The 17,272-nt window shown below is 40.7% G+C and overlaps 3 protein-coding genes across 5 annotated transcripts; 2 read left to right on the forward strand and 1 right to left on the reverse strand.

Annotated features, from left to right (window-relative positions):
* Positions 1-1,054: 1,054 nt before the first annotated feature.
* On the forward strand, positions 1,055-3,850 carry LOC141044838 (uncharacterized). The gene is made up of 2 exons (XM_073530639.2): positions 1,055-2,090; positions 2,411-3,850. Exons 1-2 carry the CDS (start codon positions 1,873-1,875, stop codon positions 2,499-2,501), a joined length of 309 nt encoding a protein of 102 aa, XP_073386740.1. The 5' UTR covers positions 1,055-1,872; the 3' UTR covers positions 2,502-3,850.
* Positions 3,851-3,995: 145 nt separating this feature from the next.
* Positions 3,996-7,950, forward strand: LOC112275638 (purple acid phosphatase 18). 3 transcript variants are annotated; one of them, XM_024506177.3, is made up of 8 exons: positions 3,997-4,416; positions 4,585-5,072; positions 5,155-5,370; positions 5,611-5,911; positions 6,070-6,446; positions 6,631-6,825; positions 6,991-7,079; positions 7,208-7,950. In XM_024506177.3, exons 3-8 carry the CDS (start codon positions 5,215-5,217, stop codon positions 7,395-7,397), a joined length of 1,308 nt encoding a protein of 435 aa, XP_024361945.1. In that variant the 5' UTR covers positions 3,997-4,416; positions 4,585-5,072; positions 5,155-5,214; the 3' UTR covers positions 7,398-7,950. The 3 variants fall into 3 exon arrangements, with proteins under 3 accessions (XP_073386738.1, XP_024361945.1, XP_024361946.1); XM_073530637.2 differs by lacking the exon at positions 5,155-5,370 and having other exon boundaries at positions 3,996-4,416; positions 5,630-5,911; XM_024506178.3 differs by lacking the exons at positions 3,997-4,416; positions 4,585-5,072 and having other exon boundaries at positions 5,230-5,370; positions 5,630-5,911.
* Positions 7,951-9,976: 2,026 nt separating this feature from the next.
* LOC112275924 (uncharacterized) lies at positions 9,977-15,690 on the reverse strand. Its single transcript, XM_024506699.3, has 5 exons — positions 14,691-15,690; positions 13,448-14,505; positions 13,003-13,127; positions 12,526-12,664; positions 9,977-12,134 (listed from the first exon to the last, which is right to left on the reverse strand). Exons 1-5 carry the CDS (start codon positions 15,460-15,462, stop codon positions 10,569-10,571), a joined length of 3,660 nt encoding a protein of 1,219 aa, XP_024362467.1. The 5' UTR covers positions 15,463-15,690; the 3' UTR covers positions 9,977-10,568.
* Between the last annotated feature and the right edge of the window lie 1,582 nt (positions 15,691-17,272).

The raw sequence follows: 17,272 nt of genomic DNA on the forward strand, positions 1-17,272 counted from the left end.
GCAAAGGATTTTATACAAATAAAAGGTCTTGATTACCAAAAAAACTTTTGCATTGGTTGCTTGCCTTATAACAATTTGTATATTTGTTGCAATTGCTGCTTCTCTTAATTAGAATATATTACAAATTGATGTTGTTTCAGCTTATTTAAATGACAAATTTAAAGATGAGGACATTTATATGAAAATTTTAGAAGTTTGGAAGTTCCATCAAAACATAAAAGTAAGGTATTGCAATTGCTAAAGATTTTATATAGTTTGAAATAACTTAGACGTGGATGGAATGAGAGTTTGGATAAATCTTTATTGAATCTTAGTTAGAAAAGCTCAAAATTAGACCCTTATTTGTATACAATGTATATGGAAGAACTAATTCTTATATTAATTATCTATATTAATGATGTACTTATTGGTGGCAAGAACTTTGAAATTCTTATGAAATACAAAGATGAATTACAAGAGTGCTATTAGATGAAAGACCTTGGTGAACCTAATAATTTTCTTTGTATTGATTTTTTGCAAGATAAGAAAAATTGTACTATTAATTTGAGTCAAACTAAATACATTTCTTGAAAGTTAGAGGAATTTGGGATGAAAGATGAAAAGGCAATTGCTACACTAATGGTATGAAGTTATATCACTAAACATGAGAAAAATGATCTTTTGGATGTAAAAAGTATAAAGCTATATTGAAAAGTTTTCCGTTTGTTATTGCATCTTGCAAATGATACAAGGTATGATATTGCATTTGCTTATCAGCACTTTGTTCAATACATGGCACATCCACATGTTTCACATTGTTAAGAAATCAAACAAATATTTTTTTACTTGCAAGGAACAAAATATTTGGTATTGCAGTACAGAGAAAAAGAAGCAAATTTGCAACTTGTATGCTACAATGATACAGATGGAGCATATTGTGTAGAGACACACCATTCAGTAGGATGTTATGTATTTATATTGGATGGAGAAATTATCACTTAGTCAAGCAAGAGGCAATCTTTTTTTTTTTTTTTTTTTTTTTTTTTGTCAACAGAAGCAAAATATGCAGTCTTAGCTGTTGTAGTAGGGAAGACTTTGTGGCTTGTAAAGTACTTAGGGATTATGACATTTTTTAGCCAAAAGAAATTCACTTTTATAAAGATAACCAGAATGTCATTGCTATTGCCAAGAATCCAGCACACCATAGTTGTATAAAGCACTGGGATATAGAATATCATTTTATTAGACAATGTGTTGAAAAAAGACAAACTGGTTTGGAGTATTGTCCCATGAAGCAGATGGCAGCAAAAATCTTCACAAAACCTCTCACTAGAAATAAGTTCCTAGCTTTTATGAATATATTCGATCTTATTTTAGTAGAAAATTAAGTCCCACTTCCAAATGAATCTTAAATATCCCATATTGTATGTACCAAAAGCTGTGACATATCCAACTCTTAACTAAGACACTGGAAGTGTCAATCCCTTGGCTATTGGAGCTTTTTGTTAGCAACTATTATTATCCATCTTCCTTTCATGCTTTCATCCTGTTTTCGTAACAGTTAGGCTTAGCTCCATTCCCTGTTGCAAAGCTCAGGTCATTGGAGGATGAAGTTTGATTTGTGATCGGTGCCATTTTTCTTTAGCTTCTCCATCTTATTGAACAAACTATGTATTTTTAGGAATCCTTTTTTAAAAAATCGCCGTTCTTCTGCTACCATTCAACTCGAGGAACTTTATTTAATCTTCGTCTCACAGCTCGAGACTCTGGAGAATTATAGGTTCAGAACTGCTATTCCCTGCAGAGCTCGCTTTCTCAACGTCCACATTGCATCTAATGATTTGATGAGCTATGGTGTGATGGCCATGATCAATTTCCTCTTTATTCAAACTTATGTTCACTCTTGATATCAATTCAAGATTTCAGATGGAGCTATTAACCTTGAGGTCTGGATGTTTCCAAGCTTGGAAGGTGCTGTGTGAACCTTGCTCTTCTGTAACGGCAGCTACATCACACTATCAGTACTGTTTCCATGTTAAAAGCGTTTACCGTTCCTCTCGATTGCGACCAGGGACACTGCAGTCCTTCCACCGATGTGACCCGGGATACAGGTGCGCAGTGTAGAGTACCAAAATATCGCTGTCCACATAATTCCGTGACCCCACGTCAAAGTCATTTGTAATTTGTTTACCGGATGCATGGCAGTTCATGTGATTATCTTCAGCATCGATCGCGTGCCGCTGCTGCTTTCTGAGGAAATAAGAGTGCCATGAATATCAAAGCGGATGAGAACTCCATTAAGTGTGTCATACAGTGAACGGGGTCAAGGAAAAGAAGACCCGGTCTACTAAGTGCATGGAAAAACTCAAACGATAGAAGCCATGTTGTAGTGCCTTACTGACACGCTAGTATCAACCACTCTGATTCGCAGATTTGCGCCTGGAACTGGACGTATAATTGACAGGAACCGAACATTTCGCGGCGAGGTAAATGTGAACTGCGCATGGGTAAGTGTGGTTTAGGGTTGTGGATTCCGGAGAAGCAAATCAGCGAAACGAGTCACACGTTGGTGTGTGTCATTCCAAACCAATGGTCAGGTATCACAAAACAGTACAGAGGAGGAACTGCATGACATGCACCTCATAGGACCTCACGTAAAGATTAAGGTGACTGCTAACGAATCACTTAAGTATTTGGTACAAAACTTAGCAATCACCGAGCGAGAATGCGGTTGTAGGGATGGGTAACGTCCTACGAGTACGAGAAACTAGGGCATGTGCTAGGTGCATCAGGGATTCTGGGAGTGGAGCAGCTTGGAGATAGTTGACGAGTGAGATAGTTGACTGAACGCTGCCATGAAGCGATACGTAGGAGCAAATCGAGAACCAATGCCCACGCGCGGTGAGAAGATCCCGAGATTAAAGTAGAAACTCCATCCATACACACAGGATTATTTCAGCTGGCTTCATTGATGTTATCAGCAAGGAAGTACCTCATGTGCAAGAAGAGATTGTGGTTGTCAGCTTAATTGGAAGTTGCTCTCAGCAGGAGCTGTCCCGCAATTCAAAATCAATGTAACGAAAAAAGATATTAATTGAAAGCAGGTCTTGGGGTCTTCTGGCCTCTGTTATCCAATCAGCCATTTACTGAGAGGGGGATGCTTCTTACCCCATCTTCACAGCTCTCAGCTCCAATTGCTTTAGGCATAAATTCTTGCATTCAATTCTAACGACCCCGCAGGTCTGTGTTGGTGTAACGGTGTTTTAAATAGTTTCTTCTGGATTTTGGACAATTTTCCTGCAGGTTCACTGAAATTCAGTCAAGCTGGCAGAGAAGGTTCACGAGTACCGAATGGCGCCGCCACAGAGTGAAGAGATTGGCCCCAGTGGGCTTCGGCTCACTTGTTGACACCGTTCTTCCGAAAGATTAGGTCAAATCTACAATCCTAATATGAAAAACATTCTGTAAGAAAAATATATTGTAATATGTCGACCATGTCATAGTTCAAACGAGTATTACATTCCAATATTCTTTCTCGGCCAAATCAAACAAAAAAATTTAAAAAATTAATCCTAGTTCAATTTAACGGTTAATTACAGCTGGAGTTTCATGATCCAATCAGATAAACAATTTCTATTCTCTTTGAAAATTTCATTGTTAGTATTTACTTGTGATGGAATATAATTTAGCATCACTTTTACATTCCACTTAATGAAATTTCCAGTAATAGTAATGAACATACACAAACATCGTTTAATGTATTTATGTATTCAATAAAGTTGATTAGATGCGTCATAATAGGTTGAATAGAAAGAAGTTAAAATACACGGTAGAGACTGCAGATTATTTCTAGTCCGGAAAACTAAGCTGAATTCCTGTCTAAGTTTGGTGGAGGTGCGTTGAATATGCCCACACTCAGACAGAGACCGCCAGCCGCCAGCCGCCAGCCGATGTCAAGCAGCGGCAGAGTCACGCGGTGGCGGCAGTCAAATTGCAAGGAGTTACCGAAGCCACCGTCGATTCATGCCACCCGGAGTATGGACTCTCGGCGATGCTCAACCTCTTCCACTGCAGTGCAAATTGAAATAAACTCGTTTTAAGCAGTGTATATCACGCCACAACGGCGCACGCACGTTAGATCTGAAGTCGTTGCAGGCTGACAAGCATGCTATTAACTACCGTCTCCGATCGCCGAGGATTACGTTTTAATTGCTTGCAAGCTGAGGCTTCGGAATTGAAGGCGAATCAAGCAACTTCTGGATTATTATTTCCTACTTCTTTCCGTGGTTTATGTGTTTTGTGGAGGGACAGAGTCGGTGGCAAGTTGCGGGATTCATATTGTTGGAGTTGCCGGTGAGGAGGTCGTTTGGCGTGTTGGCATGTCAAGGTGACGCTGTTCTCCTTTGGTGACACGGCGGCAAAACGTGATCGTAACTGGTTGATTGCTTCACCCAAACGTTATTCACTTGTGTTTTTGCGAACTCTCATCGGATGTATCGTAGAGGTGGAGGAGGTGCGGCAGAATTTTACTATATCGATCTGGAGCTGGTGGAGGAGATGGATTCCTGGAAGGACACACTGATGGCTCTAAACGTGTCTGTGCAGGTTCTGTCGACGAGGCTGCTGCGCCAAGGAAGGGTGTGAAGTCTTCTTTGTAAAGCGATGAGAAGGCGTGGCCGCAACGACGAATTGTCATTGGTATCCGAGAAGGATGCTTGGGATGATCCGCAAGTGGTCCCGACAAGAGTGGCGTGTTAGACAGTCATAATGTTAGATTTCCTGTGGTTGACGTGTGTGATAGAAGTGAGGGTACCTGGAGAACGTCGTTCTGACGAGTCTGAAATCTAAATTGAGAATCATGGACATCTTTGATCACCGCTGTCAACTACCTGGACCCTTAGTTTGTACCGCTCAGATTACCTTTTCCAGATTAGTCACCTGTTGTTGATTTTAATTTGCGTCAACGATGATACGGTCAAAAAGTTCTTTGGTGGTCTCTTACCCTTCTTTCTGGCAGTTTCGGTGGAGAGACTCGCGTAATCGTGCGGCTTCTCGAACACCATGAGTCATCTGCCACTATAAAGCTCGAAAAGGTTCACGATTCTTTCACCTGTTCAATGTCATTTTAGCCTGTATAGAGATCGGAGCTCTAATTATCAAGAAACTCGGTATCAGGACGAGAGCATAGCAGGCATTGTGAAAGGATTAAGTTTCAGAAGAAATTCGGAGGTCACCATGGGGCTCCTATTTACAGTCTGCGTGTTTTGCTACTTCACGCTTGTGGCTGGGGGTATGTCCGACGGCATGCCTTACGTGCGGCCTCCCTCTAATTCGAGCAAAATCGGGTTGCTAATTAGTGCTGCCAAGAGGAGTTCTACTGATCCAGACCAGGTACCTGTAAATCTCATCTGTAGGATATGATATCTGTTGAAACCCGTCTCTTACACGTAAAGAACGCAAGGAAGCCCAAATGCTTGTGTTTTGTCTTGGTTTTGTTTGAACTCGCAGATACAATGATCGAACTAGAAATCATAATAAGAAAAGAGAAGAAATAAAAAAAAAAGCTTAAGTAAGGTTCTCTACATCCCTGTGTATTCTTCACGGGCCAAAAGTAACAATTTAAGGACGCAGATTCATGTGTCATTGGCAGGGCCAGGATACATGAAGGTTTCGTGGATGACCGCGGACAAGAACGTGCCATCAACTGTTCAATATGGAATTCAGTCTGGTAAACTCCTGCAGACTGCTAGCGGCGTGTCCACGAGCTACAGATTCATCACCTATCAATCCGGCCAAATGCATCATGTTAAGATTGGTCCTTTACAAGATTCTACGACCTACTTCTACAGATGCGGGGGGTACGGTCCTGAATACAATTTCACGACGCCTCCCCCTTCTGGACCCTCTGAGCCTGTCAAGTTCGCTGTTGTTGGTAGGTGATTATCTTCAGGTCCATGCTTTAGCATCCGCCGTTTGTGTTGGACTCTCTGTCTCCTGAATTCAATCACATAGTTTGGCCAGCCGAAGTCCGACACCAGTCTAAAAACGAGATGGGTTGATTGAAAAATGTGTATGGAAAATGGATCGCAGGTGATTTAGGTCAAACGGACTGGACCATGTCAACTTTGGGTCATGTTGCTGCATACGACTATGATGTCCTACTCTTCGCGGGTGATTTATCATATGCAGATTACATCCAATCGCGATGGGACACTTTCGGGCAGATGATGTCTCCTTACGCTAACTACAAGCCCTGGATGGTGACGGAAGGAAACCATGAAAAAGAGAGCCTTCCTTTACTAGTTGAAAGTTTTCTAGCTTACAATACCCGCTGGGAGATGCCATACAAAGAAAGTGGCTCAAATTCGAACTTATACTACTCTTTTGAAGTCGCCGGTGTCCATGTTCTGATGCTTGGTTCCTACACCGACTTTGACACAGAATCTGAACAATACAAATGGCTTCAGGTTGTGCATCCTTGCCTAGTCTTGTCTCCAAGAATAGGCCGTAAATTAACTGTTTTGTGAATCTTGAATAAGACATTTGATGCATTATTACATTAGCGATGCCCAGGAATAGAGTAGATTTTAAGCGATCATTAATCAAACCGAGCACACAAATCTAACATGCTTGGTCTGCTGGGTTCGACAGGTAGACTTGGCAAAGGTGAATAGGGCGAAGACTCCATGGCTGATTGCCATGCTTCATGCCCCTTGGTATAACAGCAATACTGCACATCAGGGTGAGGACGAGAGCGAAGACATGATGGCTGCAATGGAGACATTACTCTACCAAAACAATGTGGATCTCTTGTTTGCTGGGCACGTTCACGCCTACGAACGTAATGTATGGATCCAAACCCTCTCTCGATTCTAATCGTGAAAGCATTAAGGATTAGCAAACTGTACAGATTTTCGCTAAATACTGAAATCCAAGATTCTTAGATTTTTTCCTTTTCTTCAACGATGTTCTCCTGTGACTAATCGCTCCTTATTATTGACATCTTAACAGCTTCGGGTGTACAAAAAGAAGTTGGATGAATGCGGCATTGTCCATATCACCATAGGAGACGGCGGTAACCGAGAAGGGCTTGCCACAGAGTAAGTCGTCAACTGACACCATTCGTGATTTTTCTATTACCAATTGCGAAATGCAATCTCAAGGTCCATGTTCAACCGAGAAACAACATGCTTTCTCATCTTATAAGATGATGCGCATTGCTTTGCAGTTGGAAAAGCACCCAGCCAGCATGGTCGGCAAAGCGGGAGTCTAGCTTTGGTTTTGGACAGCTCAACGTGGTGAATGGTACGCATGCTCTTTGGAGCTGGCATAGAAACCAAGATGTGGAAGCAGTCATGGCTGATGAGGTGTGGATGACTAATCTGAACGCTAAGCCGGAATGTGCTCGCAAAGCGTGATCGGAATCCCCGATGTTAATTCACAAAGCCAGCGCATAATGAATTGCTCTACCCATAATAACAAGTACCCTAGACATTTCTTGATACGCTTCATTCAAGCAGACTTTCGGAAGCTACTCCACCACAAAGAGCTTCCCTCGGTAATGCATAATAACTGAATAACTCATGCTTTTGGAGCATTAGCATAATATACATTCCAACCTTAGAATAGCAGAGAGGGCTTGTATTTGATCACCTCTCTGATGTAAAATATGCATGGAGACCCACTAGCTGGCATCACATTCAAGTTTGAGGCCTCACCAGTGTTTGAATTGCTCTGGCAATGATGGACAAGGCAGAGAGCAGCTCTTTCGCTGTTCACCTTCAGAGGTAGTGTTTTCTGCTCTTGCACTCTTAGACTAAAGTCTCATCTAGCGCAGTTGTACAATTCCATCCATTCAAAAAGTAGTTGAGTTCTCGGAGATCATCAGAGTTCTCAATTCGAGGCTTGGCAGGCAAAACTGGGTTGATATCATACACTTCAGTACACTAAAAGGTCGATATTTATACTGCACACGAGTCATCCTCATTCCAAGCTCTTGATGGACAATTCGATCATGGTATCAGCTGTTAAACCTGAATCGTAATTAAATCTCATCAACTAGACAGTCAATTTTATGGTTTTGGTTGAATGAGTTGTTGATGGTAATAGATGTAAAGTGTTATTGTCTAAAGACAATATTCTTTCACCTTGTATTAGAGGTAACAATTTTGTTCAACAAATGCATGGAAATTGTCAATTGAAGTGTAATGGAAAGAAAATTGTATATTAAGGTTTTAAATGAGCATGTAAAATCATTATAATATAAGTATTATTGATAAAAATCTCCTTTTCCCTGGCTGCCCTCGTCTTTTAACTTCTATTGTGGTGCAATTTGTTTTCAGAGATTTTATAACACCAAATTATAAGATGGACACCTTGGAGTTTGAGCATTTGAGTAGTACAAAGTACAATGAATTGTACTTTGTTTCCTTATTATTTTATTTAGATATATAAGCTATGTATTATGGATCTCTATCTATATAGTTATAATTAAATAAAATAGAAAATGTTTTAAATCTTCTGGAGTGTGTGTTTTTAAAATTAATTACTATAATATTCTTTTTTAATTTTAATCAATCTTTTTGCAAAGTGTAGATAAATATGTAAATCTTATTTGCCTTGTTTACAATGATAATTACACATTTATAGTCAAACAACTGTTAAAAGTCATTTAAAACATACATAAACAATTCTCAATTAAGATATGTCTCTTTACAGTTTTATTTTGAAGGAGCAGAAGAAGGAGAAGAAAAAAGAAAAAAAAAAAAAAAAAAAAAAAAAAGGGAAGAAGAAGAAGAAGAAGAAGAGAAAATCTTGCTAAATCTTGCATAAATTATTATAATTTTTTAAATCATATTGAAATGTCTAACATTCTTAGGATGCTATTTAAGTCTTAGAGAAACTTGAAGCTATTTGGTGGAATGACTCTAAGCTAGTAAAAGATATCAAAGTTTCTTGCTACTTAGAATAAGTCACAAAAAAAATCTCAGTCCTCAATAATTGTTCTAGCAAATTTGTAAGTGATTTGTTGGAACATTGCAAGGTTATAAAATACATATTGAGATATGCCTAAAAATTTTGTTTAATTCAAAAAAAAGAAAAAGAAAAAATCAAATCAAATCAAATTTTTATTTAGCTGCCAAAAACACAAAAATCTTATTTTTTTGTTTTATTCTATTTTTGGGCCAATATTGGGATTAAATATTAGGCTATCAAATGCACCCTAAATGTAGTAGTGTGCTTTTTAGTTATATAGAGATCACTTGGGGTGTAGTAATATCAATTAGAGATGTAGTGTTTATGGTTCTCATTAATTGAAACGTAAAATATTAACATGTGTAGATTGCATAATGTTTCTTGTTAAAATTCTAAGATGCTAAAAAAATTCATATAATCAAAAAAAACTATTTAAATTATTCAATTATTTATTTTCTATAATAACCTATATATATATATATATATATATATATTAGGAAATTAACAAACTTATGAATGTATATGTGTTTTATAAATTTAAATAGGCTACTCGCTTCATTTTAATGCACTAAAAAAATCATGTTTTTTGTTACCACTACTTTATATGATTTTCTTACTTCTATCTTCAAGTGAAGTAATCCTTAGCATTCTCATACACAGAGTACAAACCATTCTCTTCTACATTTTAGAATGTGTTCTCCATAATGTTTTCAATATGGCTTTAACTCTAATTTCAATATGTTGTATAGAAATCTTATTAAACCACAAGTAGGATTTTACAGTAAAATTTCTGAAACTGTTGTGACAATCGTAGTGCTCATTTTTGTGTGAAACAACTCCTCCTGTTAATTCACTTGATTGGTTAACCTGGATCTTACACATGTACATAGAAATTTCATACAACCTGAAGAACAATTGTGGTTTACTAGGTCTCTAGCATACATCATGATTAACATTTTCAATCCTGCTCTAGTACATCCAATGATTTAAATGAAGAGACTTGCTATTTACTCTATCATCAGGCTCCAAGATAAATCACGCTGTGATTTCTGTGACTTTATTGATAGATCTGAGAGTAAATGAATATTGCACTAAAATTGGAACAAGGTGAGCATTACTTCAACACAAATCCTGTTAGAACGTATGAAACGCCCAAACACAACATTGGGCTTGAAAACATTAACTTGGTGTAGGAGAATTTGTAAAGGCATATCTACAGTCCAGGTCTGCTGCTATACGTACACTCTGCAGTCACTCGACTTGAGACAGTATCACGTATGACATGAAGCTGCTAAGATCTACGAGTTTTAAATTTTAATAATCTTCGATACCTAATAAAATAATGCTACAAAACACGTACTAGGTCCCAACCTCGGTGTCGACAATCACGAATAGAGCACCCACGCTTGTCTTCCTGCAAACAACCCTCTAGGAATAGTATTTGATGACAAACCTATGACAATCTAGAAGGCAGCTTCGTTGGAATATTACAATTCCACCAATCAAGTTTCTAAACATGAGGAATAGCCGAAGTACTGTTCTGTTGGTCAAACAAAATAAAACACTAATCCAGACTATAAATGTGTCGACACGATCATACAATTCCTACAGTGCTACCTTGACATGACCAGAGCTTCGAGGAACTCGTCCACATGGGCAAGACATGGCCAGTGGTCAGTGCGGATACGTACCAGCGTAGACCAGTCAGATACTTCCATTCGAAGGAGCAAATGGTATCGTGGGGGCAGGAAGATAAGCACGTAAAAACACCCTAACCCACCCTTACTGCCAACTTCAAGGCCCATTGGCCGTGCGTTGGGATTGACAGAGCCTTGCTCTGCTTTGTTCTTGGAATCTTCTAATCTAAGGATGGCGCCATCGCCCGGCCACCCATGTGAGCTTCTTCCGGCGTCTCCTCGAGGGTGGAATGAAAAGTCGTCCTCCAAAAACACAGGATGAGTTAACATACCCCCATCTTTAACCATGCTAACCAGTGCGCTACCGCTCACAGCAACTACAAAGGGGCCAAGCCATTGCTCAACTGCGCCCACAATGCGATCTGCCTGCCCTTCCAGAAGCTTCACACTCTCCGAGCCTTCGATTGAAACCCCAGCTTTCGACTCAGCATTTTTCAAGAGAAACGTCTCAGTACCCAAGCGGCCAGGGCCACTGCAGGCCTCGAACAGAGCTTTGAAAAGAGAAAAAAGATACTCGGGCTGGTCACAGTGAGCGAGGTCTTCGGGGAGCAGGGGCTTCTGGAATAGATCTTCGATCCCCACTGGAATTGAATCAAGCTGGCCTTGTACGGTGTGCCCATCTTCATTAGAGAAGACGATTTTTGCGTCCACAAGGGTGGGAACTGGCTGCTTGGGCTCTAATTCCACGACAATAGTCTCGCTATAAGTGACTTCGTCATCCTCTTTCGATCCCTCAAGCAGAAGAAACTGCTGACCACGGTCATCATCAGAATCCTCGGGAAAAGTTTTACTCTTAGCATTGGACTTCTCGATGCTAAAATTTGGATCAGCTTCTGTAATGACTGATGTAGGACTTTCTGTCCCTGGAGTTCGCCAGGATCTATTCTGGGGTGGTTCGCTGAGGAGAAAGGGAACGTGTACAGAATGAATGGGTCCATATAGCCCGGTAGAACTGAAAGAGATTACAACTGCGTATATTGCGGGCCAGGATTCAGACACATTGCTGGGATCTGATCCACCATACGATTCTGCCAGTAAGCCCATCAGTACTTCACCCAGAAACCTTAATTCACACCGAACGCTGATCTTTACCCCAAAACCATTCCGGTAGTCTGGAATCTCCTCAAAATGTTGCCGTAGTACAGCTAAAATACTAGAGGTCCTTGCATCCATTACACGTGGAACTGCGTCAGATGGTCTTCCTTTTTTCTCCTTGACTTTACTTTCTGCGTCTTGAACAATGAAAGCGTCCTTCTCACTGACAGTTGCATGGATGCTCTTATTTTTCACTTCTTCACTTGCCTCCTTGGGTTGATCACTAACATCCTCGACAACTACTTCAGGAACCCGGACCCCCAGGTCTAAATCTGTATATCCTCCATCAACACCAGTCTGAAACGTGTTGTAGAGAACTAAAGACCATGAGTGACGAACCAGTAGTGTTCTTTCTCTTGTAAGTTTAACATACTCAGCAACTTGGGCCTGTCAAGACAGACACGAGAGTACATTAATGTTTTGCAAACTGCAACATGCCTCTGAGTGCACTACATTACAACTTTCCAGCGATATCACAGACCTCCAAGGATTGCCCTGCACTACTTGGCTTGTAATTTTCAGAGCTGTCTTTTTGGCAGACAAAATGCTACTTCGAGACCAATTGCTGCACATATGACGAAACAAAAGTTGGCCTCACATATTGGAGAAGTGTCTCAACCTCTTGAAGATTGTAGCCATCTTGAATCGGCAGCTATTTGGACTCTTAACCAGTTTCGCACGGACAGCTTTTATCACATTGGTGGAACCCCAATAGAACACACATGCCTCATACATGTATTCAAGACCATGACATAAGCTTGAAACAAGAGAAGCTGACCTGAGTCTCCTGCTTGCTAGGATTAGAAGAAACGGTGTTATATTGTGAAGCGTTAGCTTCTTCGATTCGCTTGTCTCCATACCGCAAAATCCTACGAAGAGGATCTCCCGGAATGCTAATGAGCATTCTCAAGTACAATCTAGTCAACGCCAGTTTCCCACGTGAGTATACCATACCAAAATGAAGTGTTACCAACTCTGATCCCATTAGATTCTACGGACATCGACACAAAAAATGTAACTAAAACCTGTGGAATCGTAGAAATTCAATTCTAGAAGGGAAACGATATCGGTATACTTACAATACTATGAAAACTGTACAACAAGAACATCAGACAATACGACACTCTAACTGCACGAAATTAGTGAAGCGGATATGTTCGTTAAAACTACCTCTAATCATCGATACACGTATGCAGGATTTCAGACGAACAGTATCAGCTTCAGTTGAAACATAACTAGTTTTAGCACCACATACCTGGCGGTGTCACGCCCATCCAGATCTGGGAAGAACCTACACATATATGTGAGCAATTGGACGAGTCCATGGAATCCTCGTGAGCTTTGGTGGTGCATCAATACCTTGCAGCAGATTCCAAGAACCTGAGATCAATACCCAATGATTGTCAGTAATCCTGCAACAACCCAATCGTACTCTCCACATCATTCAAGTGAAGAGCTCAACAGCACAGCCATTAGGCAGGAATTACGACTGCTCAATAACACCAATGTATTCTAAAATACTTCACGAACTGACATGATCAAAATTATGCCACTAGTTCAGAATTTATACTTGCAAGTTGGGAGGGAGCCCTAACCCTGGAAACTATCCAAACTACCATGATAATTCGAAAAGGCCTATATATTCTGTGACTTCAAAATATAAAGTATAAACTAGAAGGATAAATGCACATGCTAAATACCTGGTTACCTCGTTGCCAGAGTCGCAAGCCTTCATCTCCCTTGTCTTCTTCGACAAGCTTTCTTATATACATGGTAAGGAGCTCCAGCAGCCGGGCCGGAGGAATGTTTTTATTCTCAGCAATCCGCTCTAGAAGGGGAAAATAAGCGGGCAAATTGCGGCTTGGGGCCAACTGGGGAAGCAAGTCATCATTGAAGGTGCGCAAAAGATGCTCACCTAATCTGTGATGCGCTTCACAAGCCAGAAGCTGGTCCACAAGCTTAAGAATATTGGGGATAAGAGTGAGGATTTTTAAAGCCATTTTCACAAGGATCAGCTGTATGGTACAGAATAAGGGTGACTTGGTGAATTTGCCAATCTCTGCATCTGGACATGATCCTTTATGTGGAGCAGCAGCGGTGAGGAAATTGTGCAAGGCAAAGAAAGTTATCTGTGTCTCTGTGCTAGAAGGAGGCAGCCATGTGAAAGACGACAAACAAAGCAAACCTTCGTTCAGGATTTTACTCGCAGCATCTGTTGGCGTCACGTCCATCCCTAAGACCTTAAAGATCCCCAATGTAGAACCGTTACTTGCCAATTGTGATTCAGTTGCAGACTTGAGCTGAACTGCACACTGTGCCAAAGTCTCGAGCTTCAATGCTTGTAAAGCAAGAGGGTCGTACATGCGGGGGTAGAGACCCGGAGCCTCGGGCGCAATGATAGAAGCTTCTAATTGAAGCTGCTTTTCTAACCCCAACAGCCAATGCAGACCAAGTAACCGAATGGGAAGAGGCTGTTGGCTTTCACAACAGAGAGTAGCCAGGCGCTTCACAATCGCATTCTCTTCCCCTTCGAATGCCTTAATAAACTGCGTAAATATTACGAGTACCACGTGGATTATAACTGGGTTGTAGGCATATAAGAGACTAGACACTGTGGGTCTCAAAAGAGAACCGTGAAGCTCAAGTGCTTTTGCAATATTAATGAACCTGGTCACAAATTCCAACATTCCGAATTCTGTCAATAGATCCAAATGTTGGAGCAGATAAGCAACCGCACGTTTGAACTCTTTGATGCTGCCTGCCAAATATAACCCATGTGCACAAGAATTATCAACCAGATTCACAGAACATCTTTTGACAAAGTAACGATTAAACACAAACCATCTATCATACAATGGAACCCCCAAAACATGTCGCTGCATGGTGCGATGTTCAAAAAACAGGTCTGTAAAATGAATAATGACAGTAATAATCACAAAATACCTGCGGACAGTTCTCTTGTGGGCACGGAAGATGCTTCTTGGCGAGCGCTGGATGCAGCCAGATACGAAGGAACCGAAAACGGGACCAAAGGGGTAGTGATTGATAAGAAAGAGTTCGACCCCACCAACCTCGACTGCTTCCCAGTGTACATGTGACACGCCATGTTGTGCAATATAGCAGTGAGCAGCAACTTGTAGGCTTGGCTGGCATGCGTCCGCTCACTCTGGCAAAACGAAAACACATGCCCAACACACGAACTCAGCAAGCATGGGTGCGCCATCTCGAGTTCCTTCAAACAGTCGCACGCCGTAGCGCGAACATGCCGGTCGACGGCATGATTCGTCCGGTTGATAAATCCAAGCAGGACCTCGATGAGGGTTTCAAAAGCCACGGTAGCAGAATGAATCGCATCCACGTCAATGGCAACTGTGGTCACCATCACCATCATCTGCTCCTTCAATCCATAAGTGATCGCCACTCCGTCCACCTGCGCCTGCAACACACTCTTTAGCCCCTCTACCAACATTGCAACTCCCGCAGGAGCATCGTCCTCGCCCACCAATGCACTCCCATTCTCCTCCAGGAAATTGAATAATGGCGCCTTCAGTGGATACTCCTTCTTCGTGATACTTTGTAGCGCTTGGTCGATAATCGTCAGACCAGGCCACGACGCCAACCACTTCTGCTGCAAATCGAGCGACGCCTTAAAATCCTGAAACAACTGCTCCCAATCCGACACTCCAAGGAGCTTCCCGCTCCCCTTCTCCGCCATAGCCACCCCCCCCCCCTTAAAATCTCAAACCCTTCTCTTCAATCCCTCGTTAGGTCGCCACCTCCATCACTCCTTAAACCCATCTCTGGCATCGCCATCACTCACAGATCATGACAAACCCTGAAGCTGCTCAAAACCCACATCAGTCAGAATCACGGCATTCACGAACACCCCACATCATTTGCTCTTCTCGCCATCATCCCAATCATATGAACTTCGATCGACAATTCCCCAGGAATGCGACTTGATTCGCCGACGTCCTCCTTGTCTAGACAGCCCATTCACCACCCTCCCATTTTGCTGAGTTGGCACTGCCACCTCGGCGTTCGTGATGACGTGGGTCGCCTCCGTGGACTGCCTCCATGTCGTATGTATTTTGTATGTATATTCGTATCTCTGTGTGACTCAGGTTTAGGGTTCGGGCGTAAATATTTTCAAGTAATGTTCTCATGTTTTGAAAAAATATACATAACTATAAATAGTGCAGGATATATTCCATAATCCATTATTCTCTCTGTGCATTTAATAGTTTATTTAAACGGTTTTTTTATTAAGAACATTGCATAAGCTGTAAAATACTATCTTACAAAAAAACATTTTTGAATGAGTCATGTAGGTGATCTTTATTTGGTTCTTTTATTTTATGTGTATTTGATTGTACCTTGATAATCTACCTCAAAGTAATAACATTTTTTGAAAATTATAATTTTTAATTTGATCCTAACCACTTAGAAATAAAAATCGAAGAATAGTCTTAAATCTTGCTTTTGAACCTATCTGTAAGTAAATAATGAAGTAGCGATTCGAGCATGTATGAGTGTTATTCAAATAACAACAAAGTTAAATATTAAATAAATAAGTCATAGTTGAGAAACGAGAGTAAACTTTGCTAAATGGTCGGACTTTCATGAGATCCATTTTAAAGGAAAAATGGTGCCATGCATATTTTGAAAAAACAAAACTGGTGAAGTCTAAAAAGATAATGCTTTTGACAATACCAGCAAACAATTGGTGACAGGATTATTAAGAGCAGGAATAACGAATCATTATTAACAATCATTTTTTTTTAAATCACTCTTTCACGAACTAATTACAAAAAAAAAAAAAAAAAAAAAAAAGGGACAAAAGCAAAAACCTTTTCTATCAAAGCGTCAGGCGCACTGCACCACATGTCTTAAAAAAAACCTAGAAAGAGCATTGTCTCATTAAAATACAAAACAGGAGTTGGTCATTCGGTTTAAAGCTGAGGACCATACTCGAAAGTTTACACTCTAACACAGATTAGAGCAATAACATCAAATAGTCTAAATAGATTAAGACTATTCAGCAACAACAATTCTGAATTGTCTCACTCCTTTGTTAGATTTTTAGGTTGGGTCAATCCACAGGCTTTTTCACAAGCTCCCTCTCTGTTTTTTCATTGTCATTTTCTTGGCTTGCTGCTTGACCTGGGTCTTCTTCCTCTTCATGGTCCAGCATTGTTCTTACAACGCTGCAGTGTCCAGTTAGCTTCCAGCTTGACTCCAGCAGCTTGCAGGACCAGAATAAACCTCTGAAGCCTAAAATTGGAGTCCTAACGGAGTCTGAGGGTAACGCAATTTCAAGATTTGATAACCTTTCAAAGATTGATGAACACTAGTGTCAACAGGTGATTGACACAATGTTGCAGTCCAACCCCGGGCAAGTCAAATGGAGTTCGCAAAAAAGCGCACCGACTATGGAGGACATGTGGTACTCTAGACGATTCAAGACTCAGGTCCAAGTATATTAATGTTTTTTAAAAGGACATAAACCCTTCAATATTCTTCAT

The sequence above is a fragment of the Physcomitrium patens genome, chromosome 23, assembly GCF_059467195.1.
Source record: "Physcomitrium patens ecotype Gransden chromosome 23, ASM5946719v1, whole genome shotgun sequence".
Classification (NCBI taxonomy): domain Eukaryota; kingdom Viridiplantae; phylum Streptophyta; class Bryopsida; order Funariales; family Funariaceae; genus Physcomitrium; species Physcomitrium patens.